At 43.0% G+C, this 23,298-nt stretch overlaps 1 protein-coding gene across 2 annotated transcripts; it reads right to left on the reverse strand.

The window, feature by feature from the left end:
• Window positions 1-963: 963 nt before the first annotated feature.
• On the reverse strand, window positions 964-18,539 carry panx1a (pannexin 1a). Of its 2 annotated transcripts, none has more exons than XM_028800515.2 (5): window positions 18,060-18,539; window positions 9,113-9,252; window positions 8,023-8,204; window positions 6,070-6,722; window positions 964-5,751 (listed from the first exon to the last, which is right to left on the reverse strand). In XM_028800515.2, exons 1-5 carry the CDS (start codon window positions 18,238-18,240, stop codon window positions 5,648-5,650), a joined length of 1,260 nt encoding a protein of 419 aa, XP_028656348.1. In that variant the 5' UTR covers window positions 18,241-18,539; the 3' UTR covers window positions 964-5,647. The 2 variants fall into 2 exon arrangements, with proteins under 2 accessions (XP_028656348.1, XP_028656349.1); XM_028800516.2 differs by having other exon boundaries at window positions 6,070-6,719; window positions 18,060-18,538.
• Between the last annotated feature and the right edge of the window lie 4,759 nt (window positions 18,540-23,298).

Raw genomic sequence — 23,298 nt, forward strand, 5'->3', positions numbered from 1 at the left:
GAGCAAAATGGTGTAAATGCACAGGCATGGATGGCACTAGGAGGAGCAGTGGGTCAGGCTGCTGGATACTCGTTCATGATGGTAATGGATGCAAACTTCTGTGTATAAGCGTATGACTTTGAGATGCAGACGTGTGCCCTCACGTGTTGGTTTACTGCCCCTCATGCAAGGAGGCCACCTGGCCGTTGTTAAGAATGTGTGGGCATTTGGGTTCTGCATGCACTGCCAACTATGCCTTACCTCATGTCCAGCATATTTTGTTTGATACCACCTGTTCTTATGTCACTGGATAGCCCCATCTCTAACTGGGTGACCACAAGCTGCCACTAAGGATTCCATTTTTCACCTTCCCACTTGAGGTCCAGGCTGTTCTGCCCCACCGCCTGGAGACTCAGACCCCCCCACCCCCACCTCCATAGTCAGCGTGCCAAGCCGTGTGCCGTGTCCATGTGCAGCTTACCTGTAATTGGATCTCTGAAGTCTAAATAGGCGAGCGGCACATAAAAGACATGTGGCTGCCGCTGCAAACAGGCTCTGCTGGGCTGTGCAGGAGATTAAAGGGGCTGTGATTCGCCATCGCCTCCCACGCTGTTTGGTCATTAGCAGGCCACTAAAGGCCATTGCATTAGTCTGGAGGGAGAAAGCATCTCCTTCAAACTGACACAGCTTAAGATTGTGAATGTCTGCCTGTCTGCTGTCTATCTGAGGTCCAGGGTTGACCGTAGCATTTGAGGTGTGCCAGAGCAAAGAGGCGAGGGTGCATGTGTTGAATGCTGGTCAGACATGCATGTGATAACTTCACCGTACAATGTACATGTGATAAAACAACTACAACTACTACTACTTATGTACATGAATCTGGATCATAAATGTCCAGCAAAGCAGATCATATGTAACCCTGCAAGGAATCAACTGCAGCTTTCTCTTACAAGTAACCTTGAGTCCAAAAAATACAGGACAGTGTTTGAGTGTGCAACAAGAGCTTTATTCACCACTGTTTCCCAGCATGCATTCCCAGTTGCCATGTGCCTCTCAAAAGCCAGAGTACCACATGATGCTCGAGAGACACCAGAGCTCTGTGTTGAGACACACTGTAAATAACCCTGCGGGCGACACTAACTCATGCCACATATGGCTTAAGGAGCACTTGAACAAAAAGAATACCCACAAACCCATAATAAATTACCAATGTCCAGCTGGCATCCCACTTCCCTGGTTATACCAGACAGGCTAAAACCAGCATATGGCCATTCCCAGCTTACATTCACCAGAACTTTAGTCTGAGATTAAGGCCATAACACCCAGTGCTAGCTATGGGACTGGCCTCTTCCAAGTTTCAGTATAACAGCTGGCATTTTAGAGTAAGCCACTGAGCTGGAAAGCTGCATCATGAGCTAAGAGAGACACATCTGAAGCTGGCTACTGGAAATTGTCTTCATCTGTGCGATACAACTGGTGGCTTTTAAATTCAATGTCCTGAGTTTGCATTTCAAGAAAGACAACTAGAGAGGCAGTGGGAACATCACCCCAAGTGACAGCTCCAAAAGTAAATGGGGGTGACCTGCTAAGCATGCAGACTGTAGGCATGCATGAAAACACAAACTATCTAATGAACCTCTGGGCTTTCCTGAGTTGCAACGATTGGAGGTTAATGGGGAGACGGAGGAGAAAATGTGGGACCCTCCAACAGCAAGTGTCCTTCCAGTGAGTCAGGATATTATTTTGACTGGAATTGTCCACTCATGGGAGACACAGCCCCAGTTACTTTACGAACCAGGATCATGCCAGACAAGAGAAGGCGTAGTGAGAACAAACCCCAGATACACTGGAGCTAAAAGAAAAAAGAACAATCAAAATAAATGCTGGGCCAAATTTAGTCTAAAGTGTGGTCAAACACAAACCAATACCAAGAGAACAAGCCCACCATGCACAAACCTCAGCCCCAAACCAATGTACTGTAGAAAGACCCTATGGATGAAATGACAATATACCAGGGCAGAGAATAAGGCCAGAGCACAGGCGAGTCCAATTTTGCCAAAAGACAGAGAGAGAACTGGCCCAGTGTCTCTGACAAACAGGTCCATAGTAATATAGAAAGAGAACAAGAGGCCAAAGTCATACCCACATCAAGTAAGAGAGAGATAGAGAGAGGGAGAAGAAAAATTACCCAGCTGATGCCATTAGAAGGAGTATAGATAGATAGATAGATAGATAGATACTTTATTAATCCCAATATAACCCATCATTAGTGGTCTCCCCTCGACTTTCTCATATACTCAGATATGGGGATGGATATTTGAGAAGTAAACCACAAGACAATGATTATATTCTTATATTATGTACATGAACCATCAACAACAAATCAAATCAAATTATCAATATATTGAACAATTAAAGCAAAGTTAATTAATTGGACTCTACAGCTGCATGAATAAAAGGTAAAGTACCACTTCCAGTTAACAGAAATACCCCAAAAGTAGACAGAAATTTACATTTTGTACCTAATACTTGCATGCAAAATTTGGTTGACCTAAATGAAAGTGTACTCAAGTTATCGTGTTTATATACAGTAATCCCTCGCTATATCGCGCTTCGCCTTTCGCGGCTTCACTCCATCGCGGATTTTATATGTAAGCATATTTAAATATATATCGCGGATTTTTTGCTGGTTCGCGGATTTCTGCGGACAATGGGTCTTTTAATTTCTGGTACATGCTTCCTCAGTTGGTTTGCCCAGTTGATTTCATACAAGGGACGCTATTGGCAGATGGATGAGAAGCTACCCAACTTACTTTTCTCTCTCTCTCTCTTGCGCTGACTTTCTCTGATCCTGACGTAGGGGGTGTGAGCAGGGGGGCTGTTCGCACACCTAGACGATACGGATGCTCGTCTAAAAATGCTGAAAGATTATCTTCACGTTGCTACCTTCTGTGCAGCTGCTTCCTGAAGCGACATGCTGCACGGTGCTTCGTATACTTAAAAGCTCGAAGGGCACGTATTGATTTTCGATTGTTTGTTTTTATCTGTCTCTCGCTATCTCTCTCTCTCTCTCTTTCTCTGCTCCTAATGGAGGGGGTGTGAGCTGCCGCCTTCAACAGCTTTGTGCCGCGGTGCTTCGCATACTTAAAAGCCAAACAGCCCTATTGATTTGTTTGCTTTTCTCTATCTCTCTGACATTATCTGCTCCTGACGCACACTCCTTTGAAGAGGAAGATATATTTGCATTCTTTTAATTGTGAGACGGAACTGTCATCTCTGTCTTGTCATGGAGCACAGTTTAAACTTTTGAAAAAGAGACAAATGTTTGTTTGCAGTGTTTGAATAACGTTCCTGTCTCTCTACAACCTCCTGTGTTTCTGCGCAAATCTGTGACCCAAACATGACAATATAAAAATAACCATATAAACATATGGTTTCTACTTTGCGGATTTTCTTATTTCGCGGGTGGCTCTGGAACGCAACCCCCGCGATGGAGGAGGGATTACTGTACACACAAACACAGACATAATTCCAGAAATGGTATTTTTGGACTCAGGAAACATCGATTCATCAAAATCTCGACTTTGAATTTTTGGATGATTACAACACTTTCCCTATACTTCGTGTATGAGAAAGTAAAAAAGCCAAAATACTATGCACATTGATTCACACTTACAGCTCCAGACAAAGAACAAGCCCACTGCGTACTAGGGCTAGACCTGTTCCGACACAGAAAGATGTCAAGTCCAATATAGCTTGGGGCCAAAGTGGTATCCAGAGAGAGACAGAGTAGGTGTACCCTACAAACAGACCCACACTAATATAGGGGGAACACAAACCTGTTGTACACCGTGGCTAAACCAGTCTCAAAAGAGAAATGTGCTATGTTCCACTTGAACTGGGAAATCAGAGTTAACTCAGAAGAGTTCCCAGTAGAAAGTTGTAACTGGAAAGTCTCCACAAGTCAGATTTCCAAAATCTGGAGAGCCTCACCAACCCTGACCTCATGATCCAAGATGGCAGCACCATACCTCAACAGAAGTGAAAGCTGTAATATTACAGGTATACTGTTTGTTAGCACTTCTGTCTGTTTGAGTCTCATTAAATCTGTGGTACACACAGTACTGTCCACCTTCTATCTGTGCACATGTTGCTACGATGTTTGGATGCACAAAACTTGTTCAGTAGTTGTCATTATTATGAAAGAACAAACACAACAAATGTTTTCCTGGAGGCATCTATTTTGGTTTTCTGAACGTTTTACTGGAATGTGGTCAACCCGGATATAACCTCTGACTTCCGAGGTAAATGGAACGCAGCCCAGTGTACCTTAGGACTCATCCCATTACTAGTATATAGCGATAATAAACCCTGTGCATGCTGGGACCAACCCTACGCCTACATAAAGAGAAAGAGAGAGGCCAATAAACACTAAAGCCAATCCAGCACCAATAAAAGGAGAACAAGCCCAGTGAGTAGAGGGACCAAACCTTCCAGTATAAACAAAGTACAAATTCAATGGGGATACATTTGTAGCTTTAGAGATAGAGAATGAGGACAGTTTACAAGACTAATATTAAAAAAAAAATGAGCCAGTGGTCACTGGGACCAAACTCTTCATAGTGTAAACAGTGAATGATCTGTGTGAACTACAGTAGGTCCAGTCTACCACCAGTGCAGAAAGGAGTGAGCAGCTCCCGAGTATGGAGTACCACTAGCACAGCGAGGTTTAACTCAGAGTTCCCTGAGATCAATCCATTTCCAGTGTAAAAGTATAAGAACCAGTGGACGGTCCCTACACAGGGAGGCGAGGCCCAATAATCCAGTCGGCAGGCACTATGGAGATTAGCACCAGTACATCAAAGGCCACAGTTGATCCTGGATGCTCGCTCTGACTCAGCAACGTTACTGGCCAGAACATTAAACGAGACTAAGAATAAAGAAGCTGAAACGAATGCACTGGATGCAGTGGGGCACTCTTTCCTAACGGACTCCGAGATGGACGGGTGAATAACATGTGATGCTACAAGAAGAAAAAACAGTCCTGTGTGTCCAGGAAGTCCTTCACCAAGAGTTCCCTGAAGGCACAAGTAATCAAAGTAGAGTGTGACCACAGGTTTTGCAGTTTAAGTATTAAAAAAATCACACACCTACACTACTTTAGCAGATTGCAGCCACATAAGGAAACTCATTGGTTCTTCTGTTCCATTCTTCTTTTTTCCCAGACTCAGAACTTGCCTACCAATAGAGTCTGGTGTCTTGGCTTCATGGTCACTCAAACAGTACAAACACAATGGTAGATTAGCTGGGCCTTGATTGACCAGTCCAGAATCAGCTTCTCATAGAAATGCCATTGACGATGATCAACCTTTGGCAGTAGTCAGCAATGTCTACGGTGAGCACTTTTACATGGTATAAATTCAAGTTAACATCTTGGCAAAATTGTGGCATTTCAGCAAAATCATTGGCATCAGTGGCCATGTGCACTCTTACAGCCCAGAAGTTGTTCTGCACCACAAACACGTCCACCTTTGTCCCTAGCCAACCTGTAAGACTAGTTTCCTGAAGTCTTCTGAAGTATCTTGCAACAACACACCATGCAGTCAATATGGATGTCAAAAACCAGAATAGGGTTCTGCACAATCATGCAAATGCCCACAACCTGAGGTCAGCATGTAGTGGAGGGCTCCAAAAGCCTCTGGCGAAGAGGGCCATCTTTAGGATTCTTTTCATCCTTCTTTTTTCCATCACTCCCAGACTGATCCAATACAACTGAAAAGAAACCAAAAACAGATGTGAGCCCTTGCTACATGTCTGACCTGATGTGAAAACCAACTCAGACCTGTCCTAAAAGTGGGGATCACACTGCCTTAAACTTATCTTTGGTGACACCATCCTATAAGCTGGCCCATTTTCAATGAGTCTTGACATTTCCAGTCCTGACAAAATACTCCACCACTGACCGAGTTAAAAGTGGTTACATGAGAGTCCTTTTAAGCCCAAAACCTGCCCCATCAAACTAACTTGGTCTGACATTTCAGGCCCATCCAGCTCGGTCCAATGTCTAATCTGCACCAATGAAGTCCTTACCTTGCAGTTCAAGGTCTGAAATCTTGCCATCAGCACCTTTGCAGTTTGCATTAGATATTTTGCCATCCACGGTGTCCATCTTGACCTGTGCCAGGTTCCCCATAATGTCAATGATATTCATGTCCTCGTTGTTTTCCTTCAGAAGCTCAAGAACTTTCACACACTTGTAGGATTTGAGCTCACTGAGGTTCTCTTCAAGGAACAGGAGGTAGAGGGTAAAATCAGTGAAGGGGTTGCTAGTTAGGTCAATTGCTGTGAAGGTGGGCAGGATGCTATAGGCTGACAGGAAGTCACAGCTCTTGCGCACTGGGAGCAGGGTGGCATAAATGATGACAGGTGCTAGAGAGATGTACACAATCAGGTTGATGAAGCTGAGTACCTGGAAGACGCCCACTGCTATCAGCTTGCACTGCAAGAACTCGGGCACAGTTGTGTCGTTCTTGAGTATGCCTGTCTTGATGGTGCAGCGGAATTCATCTGTCAGTGAAGCCAGATGGATGTAGTAGCCTAGGTAAAGGCAGGCCAGGATGATAACGACTAAGGTCATGATCCTGCAGGTAAGGTACTTGATGACCAAGTCTCTAGACAGCTTTTTGGTTTTCAGGTACTCCTCGGCCAGTGGGTATTTGAAGAGGGTTTCATTTGCATCACTGCTACAGAGAAACAAAACAGAGTTAGGTAAACCTGGAATAAGTAAATTCCCAGAGGAAAAGGTGAACAATGAGATACTGGAAGGGGAGCAGACAGCTGAACAGAGAGAAACAAAGAGTGAGGGAGGGGCTGAAGAGTATGAGAAGAAACAGTCTACCAAAAATAAAGAAGAACATAAAGACAAAGTCTAAATTCATACCTCTGCACATTCAAGGCGTTTCCATGTGGTTCTTCTAGCCACATAGTTTTATTCAGCATGTACCCTGTATTTGTGTTTTGTGCAGACATTTTGTTGTGTAAGGTGTGTTGACGTGGAGTTGTTCTGCTACCATGATGCCTGCTTTGCCAATTGTAATAGAATTCGTGGCAGTTGTAATCCTGATGATATGCTAGAAATGGTAACAGTTTTGGGCACAGAATGTGCACAGAATTTTCCCCACACAGTTTTCCACTGTTGGTTTACAGCATGAAAACTCGTTGTGGCTTTGTCACTGTTTGAAAGTTGTCACGCATTATTGCTTTCCTGGCTGTGCTGAAATTAGTGGTACCACTCCAGGACATTGGGGGGAGCTCATGCTAACTGTCTCTTCTCTTCCAACCACAGCTCAGTAAGAGCAACTGTCCTTGTCCAGAACGTCTAGAGCTGCCCCTGCCCCTTTCTGTCAGGGTTCTATAAAACTGGATGGAAATATGAACGGAACACAGGAAGGAAGACATGAAGTAAAAAAAAGAGCAGGAATTTCCCTCTACATGAAAGCAGGTATCCAAAGGTCAGAAGGAAAGGTGGTGGAGGAGGAGGAGGATGAGAAGGGTGGTGGCAGAAAGAGGAAGAAATGGTAACCAATAAGAGTGGTGAAAGTAGTGCTGTGAAGGAGTTCGAGATTATCAGGGAGAATGTAAAAGGATGGAAAAAGACATAGCTGGGACCAATAATGAGGAGTGAAAATGGAGCAGGCAGACAAAGGGCTTAGCAAACGACACAAAGGAATTACAGGATGTGACCGAGAAACCAACAGCAGGAGAGATGAACCAAAGGAGTATGGCCTGATCAAGAGAGACTGAAAAAATGAGACCCGAATTTTAAAATGCAGATGAGCAGGGATAAAAGCACCACCAAGGTTTGAAGGTGTGGGAGCCAGCAGGCCAAGGTGCCTGTTTTCAGGATCAGAGATGAAAATTTCATACCAGTAGAAAGATCCTTCATAAAAGATGGTATTCTGGACATTGAAGCTTTATTATTTGATAACCTTTCCCTCCCCAATTTCTCCTGTTGCCAGTCTACCCCTTCCTCACTTCACTCACCTATTTGTGTCTCCACTGCTATAAAAACTCTTGGAAAATCTGATGGCCCTGTTGTATTTCTTGTCCAACTCCTCCATGATGAAGGCCAGGTCAGCAAAGAGGTGAGGAGTGACTGTGAAGCGCCAAAAAAGAGATGGGATATACGAGAAGACAGCCATGAGCAGGAGGACATAAGGGAAGAACTGCAGAGAAAGAAAGAACGTGAGAATGAGGACAAAATAAAAAGGCAAGAATTGACCGTCCAGGAGCACCAGTGCAAGAGAGTAAGGGCATCATGGTGTTCTGGGCAGCAGCTCATTATTTCAGAAACGACTTCCAGAAACCAAATCTAAGTCTCTGAAGGACACGTGCCCTCACTTCAGCACTACACACCTGCATGGCAATATCACTCCTTTTCTCTACTAAAATACAGAGGAGCTGTCACTCTACTCAGGAATTTGCTCAGGATGATGCTCCCCTCTCAGCCTCTTGTCGAGACCGCAGCGGTGGAGCTGGGATTTGGCCCACTAGATTACTCAGCAGCCTTTCTGTTTGGATACATGTCTTGTTCTCACGCCTTTTACTGTACGTGATTTCCCCTATGCGCCAATCATTACTGTTTTTCCTTGATAGCACTGCATAGTTATATGATAGGTCACCACAGTCAACCCTCCCAAGCTGCATGTTGGTCTCTGTGGCAATGCACTGCAGATGAGCTACTTTAGTATTTCAACAATGTATTGCAGTGCACTTTGTCACCCTTTTGCATGAAATGCTAAAAATGCAAAATACATTTACCTAGTTTCATTTTTGCAGAAGGTGTCTTATTTCTGCTTGTGGATGTAATGCAATCTGACCATTTAAATCTACAACATATACAGTAGATCACTGCAGGAAGGAAATTATATTTCCCACTACAAAATATAATTAACTATATAAATGATAAGAATGGTCAGCTTAAATTCTTAGCATAAGAGTTAATTGTGACCATACCCTGTACGTGAATGATTTCCCTACAGTAAGCCACCATAGCTGCAATCTGTCAGTGAGTGGCCATTTTCTCTTGTTCTCCCAAATGCCACCTGCCCAGGTGCCCAGATGCCATGCTTACCTTGTGTAGCCAAAGAGGAGTGCCATGGGGATCTGACTGGGATGCATGTGCCTGCTGTACTGCTGCCCAGCAGAATGAGTCCACATAGGCCGCCTGTCTCCAGGAGAAAGCGGTTGGAGAAAAGCAGCTGATCTGGGTGCCTATGAGTGCAAGCAGATGGAGCAGTTAGTGAAACTGAAAAACTGTGTGCATTACCTACAAGCAGTACATGACTGGGAATAGCAATCCGGCACACAAACACACCCAGTCCGCACGCGCACACACACACATACAGACTCACTTCACCTTGTTAATGTGTACAAAGTTGATGGTACAACAGCTTTCAATAATTTACTGTATGTGTGACCCAATGGTGAGGTGCTTAATACAAGAACTGTGACTGCCACTCACTCTGCGTAAGTGTGCCTTCATACATAAGTGGCTCTCACTCCTTAATGGGTGGGTGCACAAATTACGTTACACTCAATTTTGAATTTTTAGTAGTTTGTGAGGAAAAAAAAAAAACTGGGAGATACTGTGGGTGTGCAAGCAAGCAAGTACTTACAATAGTCTACTGCAACCTGGGGATGGATCCTGCCTTGTACCTGATCCCACCTTGATACACAGTGGCCCTAAAATTAGATTTAGCCCGCTCATTAATGATGACGCTGTAATAGATACCTTTAATAATTGATATATTGCCTCCAGTAAAACTTTACAGAACGCCAAAACGTCCATCAATGTCCCTCCAGTCATTTTACATTTTCATGGAAGAACAACCTGCACTGGCTATGTAGGCTGGCCATGATGCCAAGTCTGTTTGCAATAATTAAACCGTTTTACCCTTCACAAACTGACTGCTTCCTCTCAGGCTTAACACAATCAACATGCTGTAGTCAGTAAACATTTCCAAGTATCAATCCAGAAGCCAATGAGAATTTTTTTAAATGCTAAGTTGCTGGTCAAGTCAATTTTATTCTGGATTTTATACAATATGGGCAATACTACTACACTATATTGTATACAATGGAAAGAAAAAGTAAAGGAACCCTTTGAAAACAAACACATTTACACCAATCAGCCACAATATTAAAACCACTCCCAGGTGAAGTGAATAACATGAATTATCTTGTTAAATCAGCACCTGTCAAGGGGTGGGACATATGAGGCAGCCAGTGAACAGACAGTTCTTGAAGGTGATGGAAGCAGGAACAACATGCAAGCAGGGGAATCCTATTGACTTTAACAAGGGCAAAATTGTGATGGCATCTCCAAAATGGCAGGTCTTGTAGGGTGTCCCTTGTATGTAATGGTTAGAACCTACCAAAAGTGGTCCAATCAAGGACAACCGGTGCACAGACGACAGGGTCATGGGTACCAAAGTTTAGCCTGTCTTATCCAATCCAACAGAAGAGCTACTGTAGCACAAATCCCAGACAACCTTAACTCTGGCCATGAGAGAAATGTGTCAGAAGACACAGTGCTTAACAACTTGTGTGTATTGGGCAGTGTAGCTACAGATCTGTTAGAGTGCCAATGCTGACCCCTGTTCCACCACCAAAAGTGCCTACAATAGACATGTGAGCATCAGAACTGGACCACGGAGCAATAGAAGAAGATGACCTGGTCTGATGAATTACATTTTCGTTTTGACTACGTGGACATCCGGATGTGTGTGCTTCATTTACCTGGGGAAGAGATGGCAGCAGAATGCACTGTGGGGAGAAGGCAAGCTGGCAGAGGCAGAGTGATGCTCTGGGGAATGTTTTGCTAGAAAGGTTTGAGTCCTGTCATTCATGTGAATGTTACTTTGATGCGTACCATCTACCTAAAGATTGTTGCAGACCACATCCACCCCTACATGGCAATGGTATTCCTTGATGGCAGTAGCCTCGTTCATTAGGATAATGCATCCTGCCACACTGCAAAAATTATTCAGGAATAGTTTGAGGAACAGAACAGAGAGTTGAAGGTGTTGAGTGTTGACTTGGCATCTAATTTCCTGAGATCTCAACCTGGGGTTGAATATTTTCTTCTAGTTTTGACTTCTAGTATTTAATGCCTGGCTTCTCTGCAAACAAATGTGAGTAATGAATAAATTAAAGTTTGAATATTTCCTCGCCGAAACTTGCCTTGTTTATTGATAACATCGGCCCCAGTGTGCTTGTTTGACAGACTCATTATTTGTTTGATCTTTTTAGCGATCTGGCCTTGTTGGAGTATGTCTCTTATGCTTGTTCAGGTGCGAGTTGTGCTCATTCTGCTAGAACTATGAAGCACTTTCAGGAGTAATGATGAGAGAGCTGGTGCATCGCTGGACCCTGCTAAGGTATTTTGAAACTGACATCACCAGCCTGTATTGCTCTGTTTGATGTGTGCAGCCCTTTCAAAGGTTATCTGATAAGTCCCAGCAGAAACGCAACTCTTGAAGTGAATCCTTTGCCAAGGTACAGTATTCTGAAGTGTGACCCTTTCATTGGAAGTGCGCAGGGGCAGCGATAGACCCTTGGCCTCTGTAAAGGTATTCTTGCTTGCTCTGTTTTGAAGCGAAGGTCTGCAGCCTTGATCACATTGCTCAATTTCATTTGTGCGCTTCAGATAGGAGTGATGAGTGGATGTCAGAGGGTGTACATGTAAATCAAGGCTAACAAATTAGGCATTTTCATTATTAACTTGTCCTCCAATATAAAAAGTACCCTTCATGGACATTTTTAAAGTGTAAAACACTAGTAAAAGACTCAAAAGTCAAAAATAACATTGCATTCATAATCACTGACCATGGAACAGTCTAAAATGATTCTCCACATGCCTATGTTTGAAATGTATCATTTGTAACCATCTGGCAGTGGCTCTTAGAGGGCTAGGACCACTAGTAAAGAATCAGATATCATAAATGTTATCATATTCATGATCAGCCACCTCAAAATAGAATAAAGAACCCTCCACATGTCTAATATTAATTCCCAGTTTGTAGAAGTTCTCTGTAAAGAAATAACTTTGACCCCTTGTATCCCATTGTATCCCATTACATAGTGAACCCCTGGGGGTATGCAGAAGTCCTTCTGATCATTTTTGCTGCAGACGGTTTACTCCTTATCATAAGGGTGTTATTTCCTGCGCACAATATGTCCCAAAAATGTCCTTATAATGAGTTTGTTTTGGGGTTTAGAGGCACCCCAAAAAGTATGACGTCTTGATCAAGACAAGTCAAACAATGTCTCTTATGTGGGGGTTTCTCATACCAGTGAGTCGGTAGGCACTGGACAAAAACAAAAAACTGAAGTGATTTCAAAGTGTTCACAAGTAATTCTTAAGAACACAATACGATTAGTGTCTGCTTAGCTTCACCAAAAGAGCACAATATTGAAACAACTAGTCCTGAGTCTCCATTTATATCTGAAACCACAGTGAGTTGGGTAAAAAATGTCAAGAAGGGACCCCAGATGCTCCTTGAGCCCTAAAATGGAGAGCCCCATTTGGAGGGTCAACAGTTGACTTGGCATTGGTCCACATTTGCAGAGTCTGATTTATATTTAGAAGCACTAAACTGCAGAACAAATGCAAGAATTTCTTTTTCTGGAGGGCAACAGCTCAACTCATTCCATCTTGCTTAATATTCTAAATTTGCCAAAGTGTATTGAATGATGAACGTCACTTTCAGGTCCGCCTTCTTAGTAAGTGATTAGTTAAGAATGTTGTCTATCTATTTGTGCGCTCATCCTGTCCCTCGTCAGCTAACGAAGTTTACCATAAAGCGTATACAGATGAGACTGGGGGAGAGGACATGAAAAGGAACATGAGGATGACCTACATGACTGTAGGTCCACTAAAAGTAAGTTTGTTTATTCCAACAACAAAGAAATTAAACATCCCAACCCTTCTGACTGGCCCTTTCATAAAATTTAACAATTCGCCTTTCACATACACTAATCACTGAGAGGTACGTTTTACATGATTTCATACTCTCAACAAGGGAACGATTCATTGTGCACAAGAGCAAAGGACAAGGAAAATTTACAAAGAAAGGATTGCTTATATCTGTTTGTGCAAGCCCCATGGAAGGATCTCTTCAATCTGGACAATAAAAAATAATGGAGCCTAATAATTTAAAATGATGTCATGATGGTGCTGTGGTTAGCATTCTCACCTCATTCTGGATTTCCTCACCAACAGACGACAGGTTAGGTTAGACAACCACATTTCCTCCAGCCTAACCCTGAACTCTGGTTCAAGGCTGTCCAACAAGGCTGTCCACAACCAACAAGGCTGTGTGCTGAGCCCTCTACTCTACTCTACTCCCTCTTCACTTTTGACTGTATCCCCTGACATGGATCTAACACAATCAGTAAATATGATAAGCCAGCCTACTGAGAACAGGTCCAGCGCCTAAGGAAGTGATGTTCCGACAATAAGGTGGTTTTGAACATCATGAAGACTAAGGAGCTCATTGTGGACTAAGGGAAGTCCAAAGGCTGTAGACACAACCCTGTTTTCATCAACAGGACTGTGATTAAGCATGTCTCCAGCTTTAAGTTCCTGGACATTCACATGTCTAATGATCTTTCATGGTCCTCCAACAACCGAGGCAGCATTTTTATTGACTGAGGAGGCAGAAGAAAGTTCAATTCTCTCATCAGATTCTACTGAACTTCTATCACTGCACCATCAACAGCATTCTGACCAGCTACACCACAGTATGATACGGTAACCACACAGTTAGACCAGACAGGTTTGCAGATAGTTGTGAAAACAGCCAGGCACATCACTAGTGTCTTGTTATCTGATATTGAGGTCCTCCAGAGCAAACACTGCCTGTGGAGAACATGTAGCATCATCAGGGACCCCTATCACCCCAGCTATGGTCTGTTTTCCTTTTCACATTCTGACAGGTGATACAGGAGCCTACACATCAGCACCAGTAGGCTCAGGAACAGCTTCTACCCCATAGGTGTCACCTTGGTTGAACTCAAATTTCCAAGTGCTAGGCCACCTCCACCTGTCCAACCACACCTTAAAGCCATACATGTACACCTTTGGGCTTGGCATCTTCATAATTATATTTTAACTCTCATTAATCGTTCTGTACATACTTTTGTTTGTACAAACCCATTTCTGCTGTTATTATTTATATTTACCTGGTTACTTCGTCTATTATTTACACTTTTGGTCAGATGCAAAACTGCCCTGCATTTCGTTGTCGTGGTATATAACGTTGAATTTAATCGACCTAATGTTATTACTGCTATGCCAGGTAATACCCTGGTTTTCTATCCCACACCCAGCTGTTGTCTTTCTGTAGTCTGGATGTTCTCCCTATGTGTGCATGACATGTGTTGTTGCCCATGTCAAATCAGCACATCCTCCATGTGTCTGTGTGGGGTTTTCTTGAGTCTGGATTTCATCCCACATCCCCAAAGATGCGATGGTTGTGTTAACTAGTGACATCAAACTTGTGAGTGTGAGTTTGTGTGATTCTGCCCTGTGATAGACTGGTGTTTACTGTCCAGGGTTGTTTCCATCCAAATGAGCATGTGATCAATACAGCCACAGATTGTGAGTAGTCAGGAATCATACTGTACTGGTGCCTTCCCGCCTCAGGAACTTTTTGCAGAAACCAAGGCATTTTTAGAAACTTTGGAACTTTTGTAGCATTCCCACCACAGGAACACAGGCCATTTGTAGCTCCTGGTACTTTTTTCAGCTCCTACTCTAGGATATGTACTTTTCATTCAACCAGAAACTATTGTGGGTGGGGCTTGGGTGATGAATTGTGCGGATTGGTTGACCACAAGAACTGTCACCATCATATAAATCTGTTAGTAGTTTGGACTTGGAGAATTACCAAAGAATCACATCACTTTTCACAGCTGCCTCCCTAGTGTGCTGCATTGAAGCAATAATCCCCCTTGTGAGGTCGTGACTGCTTCAAAGTAACAAAATAGTAGGGTTCCCCATGAACTACCAATCGCATCACACTTCACACCGCATCATTCTTCACAACCATCTCTCTGGTGCCCTGCACCATGCACTGCATTGAAGCAATAATCCCCCTGTGAAATCCCGATTGTGCCACACTTCAAACTGCATCACTCTTCATTGCCACCTCTCCGGTACTTTGCACCATACACAACATCAAATCAATAATCTCCCCCATGAAGTCTTGATCCCTTCAAAGCAAAAAGATGTAGGGGTCTGCCATGAACTCCTGAATGCTCCTCTCTTTGCACAGCATTACTCTTCTAGGCACATTACATACTTTGCATAAAGGTTACAGTGAGGACATGGCACTAGAAAGTGCCCAGGGACCACATCATACAGGAATTCATTAGCAAACACCTTATGTCACCTCAGCAAAGGATGAATGGTGCTGCCAGGTTTATGTCACAGGCAATTTACTGACAGCTGACAGAAAGAAAACCACTGCATAATTGTTGAAGCTGGTGAAAAAAGGCAAGTGATTAAAGGACTTTTTTTAGTTAAAAATAATAATAAAAGTTCCACAGGCTGGTCTTCTTTGCCCACTTAAGTCCTTGAATAATATCATCTATGAGCCAAACCAATTCAAAGAATATCTTTGTGAATGTTTTTATTTACACTGCAGATCATTATATTGTCTGTGGTGGGCTGGCGCCCTGCCCGGGATTTGTTCCTGCCTTGCGCCCTGTGTTGGCTGGGATTGGCTCCAGCAGACCCCCGTGACCCTGTAGTTAGGATATGAGCGGCACAAGCCATCGCGTGGGCATTTTTTTGCATATTAGAATGCCACTCTGTGCTTTGTGGGAAGTTATCATTCACATCATGTAAAACACAGCCTGCTCGGAAAGAAGCTAAGATGTCAATGCAAATAATTGCTTAGTAATAATAACAATGTATACAAACAATGCTTTAAAGTCACCTAGTGATCAAGTACCCTTCTACCACTCTGTAGTGATGTGCGCTAAACAAAGTGCAGCTTGGCCTGGCAGTAAAACTACTGGACTGTAAGTCGTAAGAATGCAAGTTCAGTTCTCAGTGCTATACTGATCTTGTGACATATTATGCTGTTAGTGTTCTATTCTCAAATTTTGTGTCAGTTACAGTCACAAGTGACCAAAAGTAAACACGGAAACTAGAAGTCACAAAGGTTTGTTTGTTGTCACTAGAGAACAGCCTGATCATCGCACTCATTTGTTCATGAGGACAGGGCCTACCTGCATTCTTTCAGAAAATGGAGCAGAGGTGCCACTTACAGCAGATGTGCTATCTTCACACACAAAAATGCACCCTGCCACACATACTTGGAAATAGGAAACCGTACCTCATCATTTCAAATGCACGTGTACGGGTGATATAGTGGCTACCACTGCCTCCTTACTGGTCCTAGGTGTGAACAGGGTGTCCAGTTCATGTCCACGTGGAGTCTGCACATTCCCCTTGTGTCCCTCTGTGATTTTGCCTTCAGGTACTTTGGTTTTCCTCTTACATTCCCAAAGACGTGACGGTTAGTTTAACTAACAATTCCAGGCATTTGTGAGACCTGTGACTGAAAGGCGGTCAGTGCGGTTGGGATAACTTCTGGCTACTCATGACCATGAACAGGATTACGGTGGTCTGAGTACATTTATGTCAATATGGCCTTCCTGTGCACTTATGAGTTTCCATAACACATTCACAATCAACCCTCCCTGCCAGACTGACATGTTTATGCTAATGAAAAAGTGGGGGTCTTTGTTGTGTTCTTTGGCAGCCAGGATCCTGATAGTTACATTACATCAGATGCTTAAAAAATGTGTCCGTTTACATTAAATAGTGTGGCTGTTACATGTAACTGCTCAGAAGAAACAAGTAAAAACAACACCTAATAAGACCCTACTCACTGTCAGGCCAGATGAAAGTGGATTATGTGGAAATCACTCAGGGTCAGTGGTAGCATAAAGAAATGAGGGGCTGCCTAGTAGGAGAAGGAAGTCGGGAGCATACGGTGATTATAGCGTCCATCACACGCCAGTAGAACAGAGTATTTTTTCCGTTTTGCACAACGTGAAAGTGACGTTCCCCATCGTACTGGTTTATGAGACACAAATGCATCTTTTGTAATCAAATCAGGCTGATAAGCCTATTCCAGGGGCATTAGCTATAAGGCTGTACAAACCCCAGATGGTGGGGGCCACCTCAGTGCACACTCTGGGCCAGTTGAAAGATTTCTGTCAACCTAACAGAGAAGTGTGTGGAGACTCAGAATGGAAAAATGTGAACACAACTCACAGGTCTCCAGCAGTTATTTTAATTCGTTTAAATAGGATCATTTAGCATGTGCTTTAAAATACCATAAATGCTAATTCAATTATCATATTGAGGTATGAAAATAAAAAGTTTAATTGATCTGGGACAGTACGGTTTTATCGTTAGTTAATTTAAACGACATCGAAATGAGCCGCGCACTTTGAAACGAGAGCGACTTAACAAAATGGGGTGTCATACTCCCTCTTGTAACCGTTTCGCTTTCTTGTTCATAATGATGCGGATAAGCCAACTGCTGGCGTCGTCTTCATACCCTTGCGAGATTTGTTGATCGTTTTGCTTTCTATTGCACGATGGTCCAGGCCCGTTAGTATAAGTGCAGCGCCACCTTCTCGTTCTTGACAGTCTTGGGCATTTTGTCTACAGGCTAACTAACCGGTGCCACTTCACTGTACAAGCCACGTGCGCTCTGACGGCCCTTTCTTCTCTTCCCGCTCGATACTTTCGTCCCATTTTTAGCAGCGGCATTTCGGCCGCTGACGGACCAATCAAATGTTGTTTATGAGTTGCTTGCCGTCCTCAGTTTGCTTGTCTCATTTGACGGCCTTAACATGCATAAAACTAACAACTGTAAGAAACACAGATGTATCATAATGAAAGCCAACCTAGACGACCTATCCCCCCGAACGCCCGGTTATTACACTGTTCCAGTCCCATGATCAGTCTTTGACCCAGTGAACAAGCTTACCTACGGACACCTCCTGAGCAAAGGCAAGTGAAATCAGCAACAGTGGCAGTCCCACTGCTACGTATGTAACTATCTTGTCCACTGCTAGCTCCAGGCGTAGTCCTTTAAACTTGGACTCCGGGGGATCTTTAAGAAGAAAATCCGTAAAAACGTACTCAGTGGCCAGATGTGCGATTGCCATCACTACGAGCAGTCCAGATGACACTCCAGAAGAGAAACTCTATGTTCCTTGCATTAGATCATTCGGCAGGCCGAAACGTTCTCGCTCGCTACCTCTTCCGGGTATAGTCTTCGTTTTCTTAAGGTAGCTACAATCTCAGTCTTCCTATTTGCAGATCTCTAAATTGTTAATAATCTTTGTCTCTTTAAACGATCCGTGTCGTGTCACTTCAATACTTTTTCTTTGTGACACAAAGAGGCCTCGTTTACACAGATGTATCTTCTGTCAACCGCCTTCATGTCCAGTAACTTGACACTACCTTAAAAGAGTACTCAGTGACTGTAAAATGATCCTTTTGTCCGACATTCTTCTGCAGAGAAACCCAACCCATTCGTTCAAAAGGCCACGCCCACTTCTTAGACGCCAAACACAACAACAGGCGCTGAAGTAAAAATCCGACCGAGATAAAGCTCAGTGTGCGGCTATGGACTTTAAAAGGCTTTGTTCTTTGGAACAGATTTTGACAATTTACTTTGATGAAAAATATAATGGAGGCTATTTTAAATCGCTACCTAAAATGGTCTCTTGATGGCCAGGCGAGGGATTCTGAGTACAGCCTGCAGTGTTTTTTTCTTTTTTAATGTACAGTATGTTGACATACCAAGATTTGATGTTCATTCAAACAGTATCTTTAGATAAAGTGGATGAAAAAAAACATGAAAAAGTGCCCTTGAATTAACGTACTCAATGAAAATTGAACAGATATGCTATGCCATTTTCATCTGGGGAAAAAGTACGTACACCTTTAAATAGCTGGTATTTGCCCTGTTTGGCAGATACAACGTAAGGAAGGCATTTCGTAGAGCTGTCAATGACTCTCACATCGATTACGAGAATTTTTTTTCCCCACTCCTTCTTGCAGAATCCGTTCAGCTGTGCAATGTTTAAGGGGTGTCTTGCTTGTACAGCTCATTTTAAAAATTCCCCCACAGCATCTTGATGGGATTCTGATCTGGGCTTTAATTAAGCAGTTCCAGAACCCTCCATTGCTTTCTTTTCAGCCATTCATTCGTGGATTTACTGGTATGTTTAGGGTCTTTGTCATGCTGCAAAGTCCACTTTCAGTTGATCTTCAATCTTCTGACAGATGGTCTCATTATTCTTGTGCACCATCTGGTATAATTAAGAATTCATTATATTCATTGAATTCATTCACCCATGACGCTGAGTTGCCCACTCCCTGATGCAGCAAAACAGCCCCAAACCATAACATGTCCAGCACCATGCTTTACAGTTGGTATCAGGCTCTCCTGGTGAAATGTTGTCTTTGGTTTTCACCAAACATGTCTTCTGGTACTGTGGCCATATAACTCTATCTTTATCTTGTCAGGGCACTTGATTCCATAAGTCCTGGTCTTTGCTTAAGTGTTAATGGGCAAACTTTAGTCTTGCTCTGATGTTCCTCCTGGCACACATCCCATGGACATCAAATTTGTATAGCCTCTTTCTAATTGTATACTCAGGCATTCTGACATCAACAGTGGATAGAGCTACTTGTAGGTTCCATGATGAAGTTCTTGGGTTCTTAAAGACTTCTTTCAGCATCTGGCATTCTGCTGTCGGCTGAACTTACTGGGGTGGCCTGGTCTGGACAAGTTGGCAGTTGTTTGAAATCTTTTCCACTTGTTGATGATGTTTAGGATTGCGGAAGGGTTGATTTCCAAGTTTGGAGATCTTTTTAGATGCTTTCCCAGTCTCATAGGCATCTGTAACCTTCTTTCTGAAGGACACAGAGAGTGTTTCCAGTCTACGCATGGAGATAACACACACTTCAATAACAAGGAGTAAACCGAACTAAATGTCTGTGGTTTAAAGAAGACGGGTCCCTCCAAGACTCTCTCTAATGATGTTCTGATCACGTACACCTGATCTGGTGCACCTGATTCTAATTTTAGTATCTGAATTAGTGATAAATGTTCACCTACTTTTTTCACGTGCAAAATCTGAATTTACGTTTATTTTAAAACATGTTGTTATTTCTATATGGTGTGACTGAAATGCACGTAAATATCCTTAAATGAAAGTCTGTGCCCTTTTCTCACATCTAAATGGATTTGTACTTTTAAACTGTGCAGCAGAGATAAATCAACAGAAAATGGAGGGAATTGTATATCACCTTTATCGTTAGATACTGTTTAAATGAAGATCAGATCTTGAAATGTCTACATATGTTAAAAAAGCAAAAAAGCATTTCATGGGGTGTACTTACTATTTCACAAGACTGTATTGTAACCTGTGACACTGTTTCTCAGATCTATAGTATCGTTAAGGGAAATAAGATGGCACTGCAGAGAGTCAGGTGTGCACCATTGGGTCACCCGTTTTTTAAAGTAGGTTGTCATGCATGGGCATCGGAGGACTCCTCCGTGGGCTTGGTAAAGGTATGTAATAACCTGCTGAGACGAGAGGGGGGGCTACCACTAATTTTGTCCTATTTTTCTTCTTCCCTCACAGCTCAGAGAAATCACCCAATAACAACAACATTTATTTATATAGCACATTTTCATACAAATGATGTAGCTCAAAGTGCTTTACATAATGAAGAAAGAGAAAAACAACAAAATATATAAGAAAATTAAATTAGGCAATACTAATTAACATAGAATGAAAGTAAGGTCCGATGGCCAGGGAGGGCAGAAAAACAAACAAAAAAAAAAAACTCCAGACAACTTGAGAAATCAAATAAAATCTGCAGGGGTTCCAAGGCCACAAGACCACTCAGCCCCCTCTAGGCATTCTACCTAACATAAATGACCTCAATCAGTCCTCATGGTATTCAGGGTTCACATAGAAGAACTTGATGATGACGGTTATGTGGACTTCTGGCCTTTAATCCATCAATGTAGGGACAGCACAGTGCTTTGATCAGGTGGTGATGGTGGTGCAGGTCATCACCACAGAAAACTGGAAAAAGAACAGAAGAGAAAGTAGGGGTTGATACGAATTTTGGAGCCACCATGGATAATAATGTTAATTAATTGAATATACAGAACATCAGGATTAAACTAAAATGAAGTTATGAGAAAGCCATGTTAAAGTAATGAGTTTTCAGCAGTGTTTTAAAGTGCTCCACTGTATTAGCCTGGCGAATTTCTATTGGCAGACTATTCCAGATTTTAGGTGCATAACAGCAGAAGGCCGCCTCACCACTTCTTTTAAGTTTAGCTCTTGGAATTCTAAGCAGACACTCATTTGAGGATCTAAGGTTACGATTTGGAGTGTAAGGTGTAAGACATTCTGAAATATAAAATGGAGTGAGATTATTTAAGGCTTTGTAAACCATAAGCAGTATTTTAAAATCAGTTCTAAATGGCACAGGTAACCAATGTAGAGACATCAAAACTGGAGAGATGTGCTCAGATTTTCTTTTCCTAGTTAAGATTCTAGCAGCTGCATTCTGCACTAGTTGCAATCAACTGATGTCTTTTTTTGGGTAGTCCTGAGAGGAGAGCTGCGATGATGCGAGTTTGTTGCATGCTCCCGTCTGCTGTCCAGGAGCCCTTAAACCCGACACCGTTGGTAATGCTACCGATGAGCTAAGCAGTGAGGCACAACATAGCAAAGGAGATGGTGTATAAAAGTGCCAAGTGCTTTTATTTAAAATCCAACAAAAACAAAGTATCCAAATGAAAGTGCAGTGCATCAAAAAGTCATTAAATAAATAATCCATAAAACAGTAGTGAAACGTGGAGGTTAAAAATATAGAAAAACATCTTCTTAAGAACAACGAGGGTAAAATAAAGCAGGAAGCATTCTTTTTAAAAAAACAACAACAAGCCCGGTGCCTTATTACCTGGCGGCTCCCCTGCTTCCCCCATCTGGGCTTCTCAACAGGGGAGTCGCCCTTCCTGCAGCTGGCCTTCTCTTCACTCTGCTGTTGGTCGTTTGCCTCTCCGATCCTTGGCTCCGGTAGGCACCACCGAACAGTGACTTGGGATTCCCCAAAGACCAGGGCTCTCACGCTGGGGAAAACCACATCGCAAGTCCCGACTCCCGCAGCCTTCTCGGCCTTACGAGGCCAATCACCCGCCTTCTGGTCACTCTGCGGGAGCAACCACTACTGCTACTCCTCGGGTGTCAGCCTAATACCCAAACTCCCTGATCAGCTGCGCACGAGCATGCAGTCGCTCGCTTGCTTGCTCTCCCGCACCAACTTTCTCCTGCTACTGCAGCTTCCTGCTGTCCTGCAACCTCCGGCTTTCTTTCACCTGTTGTCTCTCTTTTCCTTTCTTTCTCCCTTAGCTGACTCGCGCTTCTATATATCAAGAGGGCATGGCAGCTGTGGCAAATCAGCAGCCCCAGGAACAATCATGGATGCGGGCGGTTTCTCACCTGTGCACTTAAGTGAGAAACGCCTACATCGCGAATTGCCTTGAGAACCGCTTCAGCCATACAACCACCACACCTCCTCACCAAGCTGTGAGCGCGGTGATTATTTTAAAACTGGCCTTTGATGGGAGCTGTGGACCCGCTATACCACAAGAGCATTACAGTACTCTAGCAAACTGAAAACAAAAGTGTGAACTAATTTCTCAGCATCTTTCAATGTTATAAGAGATCTAACTTTTGCTATATTTCTTAAGTGAAAAAATGCTGTCCTAGTAATCTGATTAATATGTGATTTAAAATTCAGATCACAGTCAACAGTTACCCCTAAATTCTTTACCTCCGTCTTGACTTTTAAACCTAATGCATGAAATTTATTTCTAATAACCTCATTATATCCATTTTTGCCAATCACTAAAATTTCTGTTTTCTCCTTATTTAGTTTGAGAAAATTACTACTCACCCATTCAGAAACACAAGAAAGACATTGTGTCAGTGAATCAAGAGTGTCAGGGTCATCAGGTGCTATTGATAAATACAGTTGTGTGTCATCAGCATAGCTGTGGTAGCTCACGTTATGCCCCTAGATAATCTGACCTAACGGAAGCATGTAAATCGAAAAGAGCAGCGGACCCAGGATAGAGCCTTGTGGAACACCATATAGAATATCATGTGTCTTTGAGTTGTAATTAC

The sequence above is a fragment of the Erpetoichthys calabaricus genome, chromosome 4, assembly GCF_900747795.2.
Source record: "Erpetoichthys calabaricus chromosome 4, fErpCal1.3, whole genome shotgun sequence".
NCBI classification, from domain to species: Eukaryota; Metazoa; Chordata; class Cladistia; order Polypteriformes; family Polypteridae; genus Erpetoichthys; species Erpetoichthys calabaricus.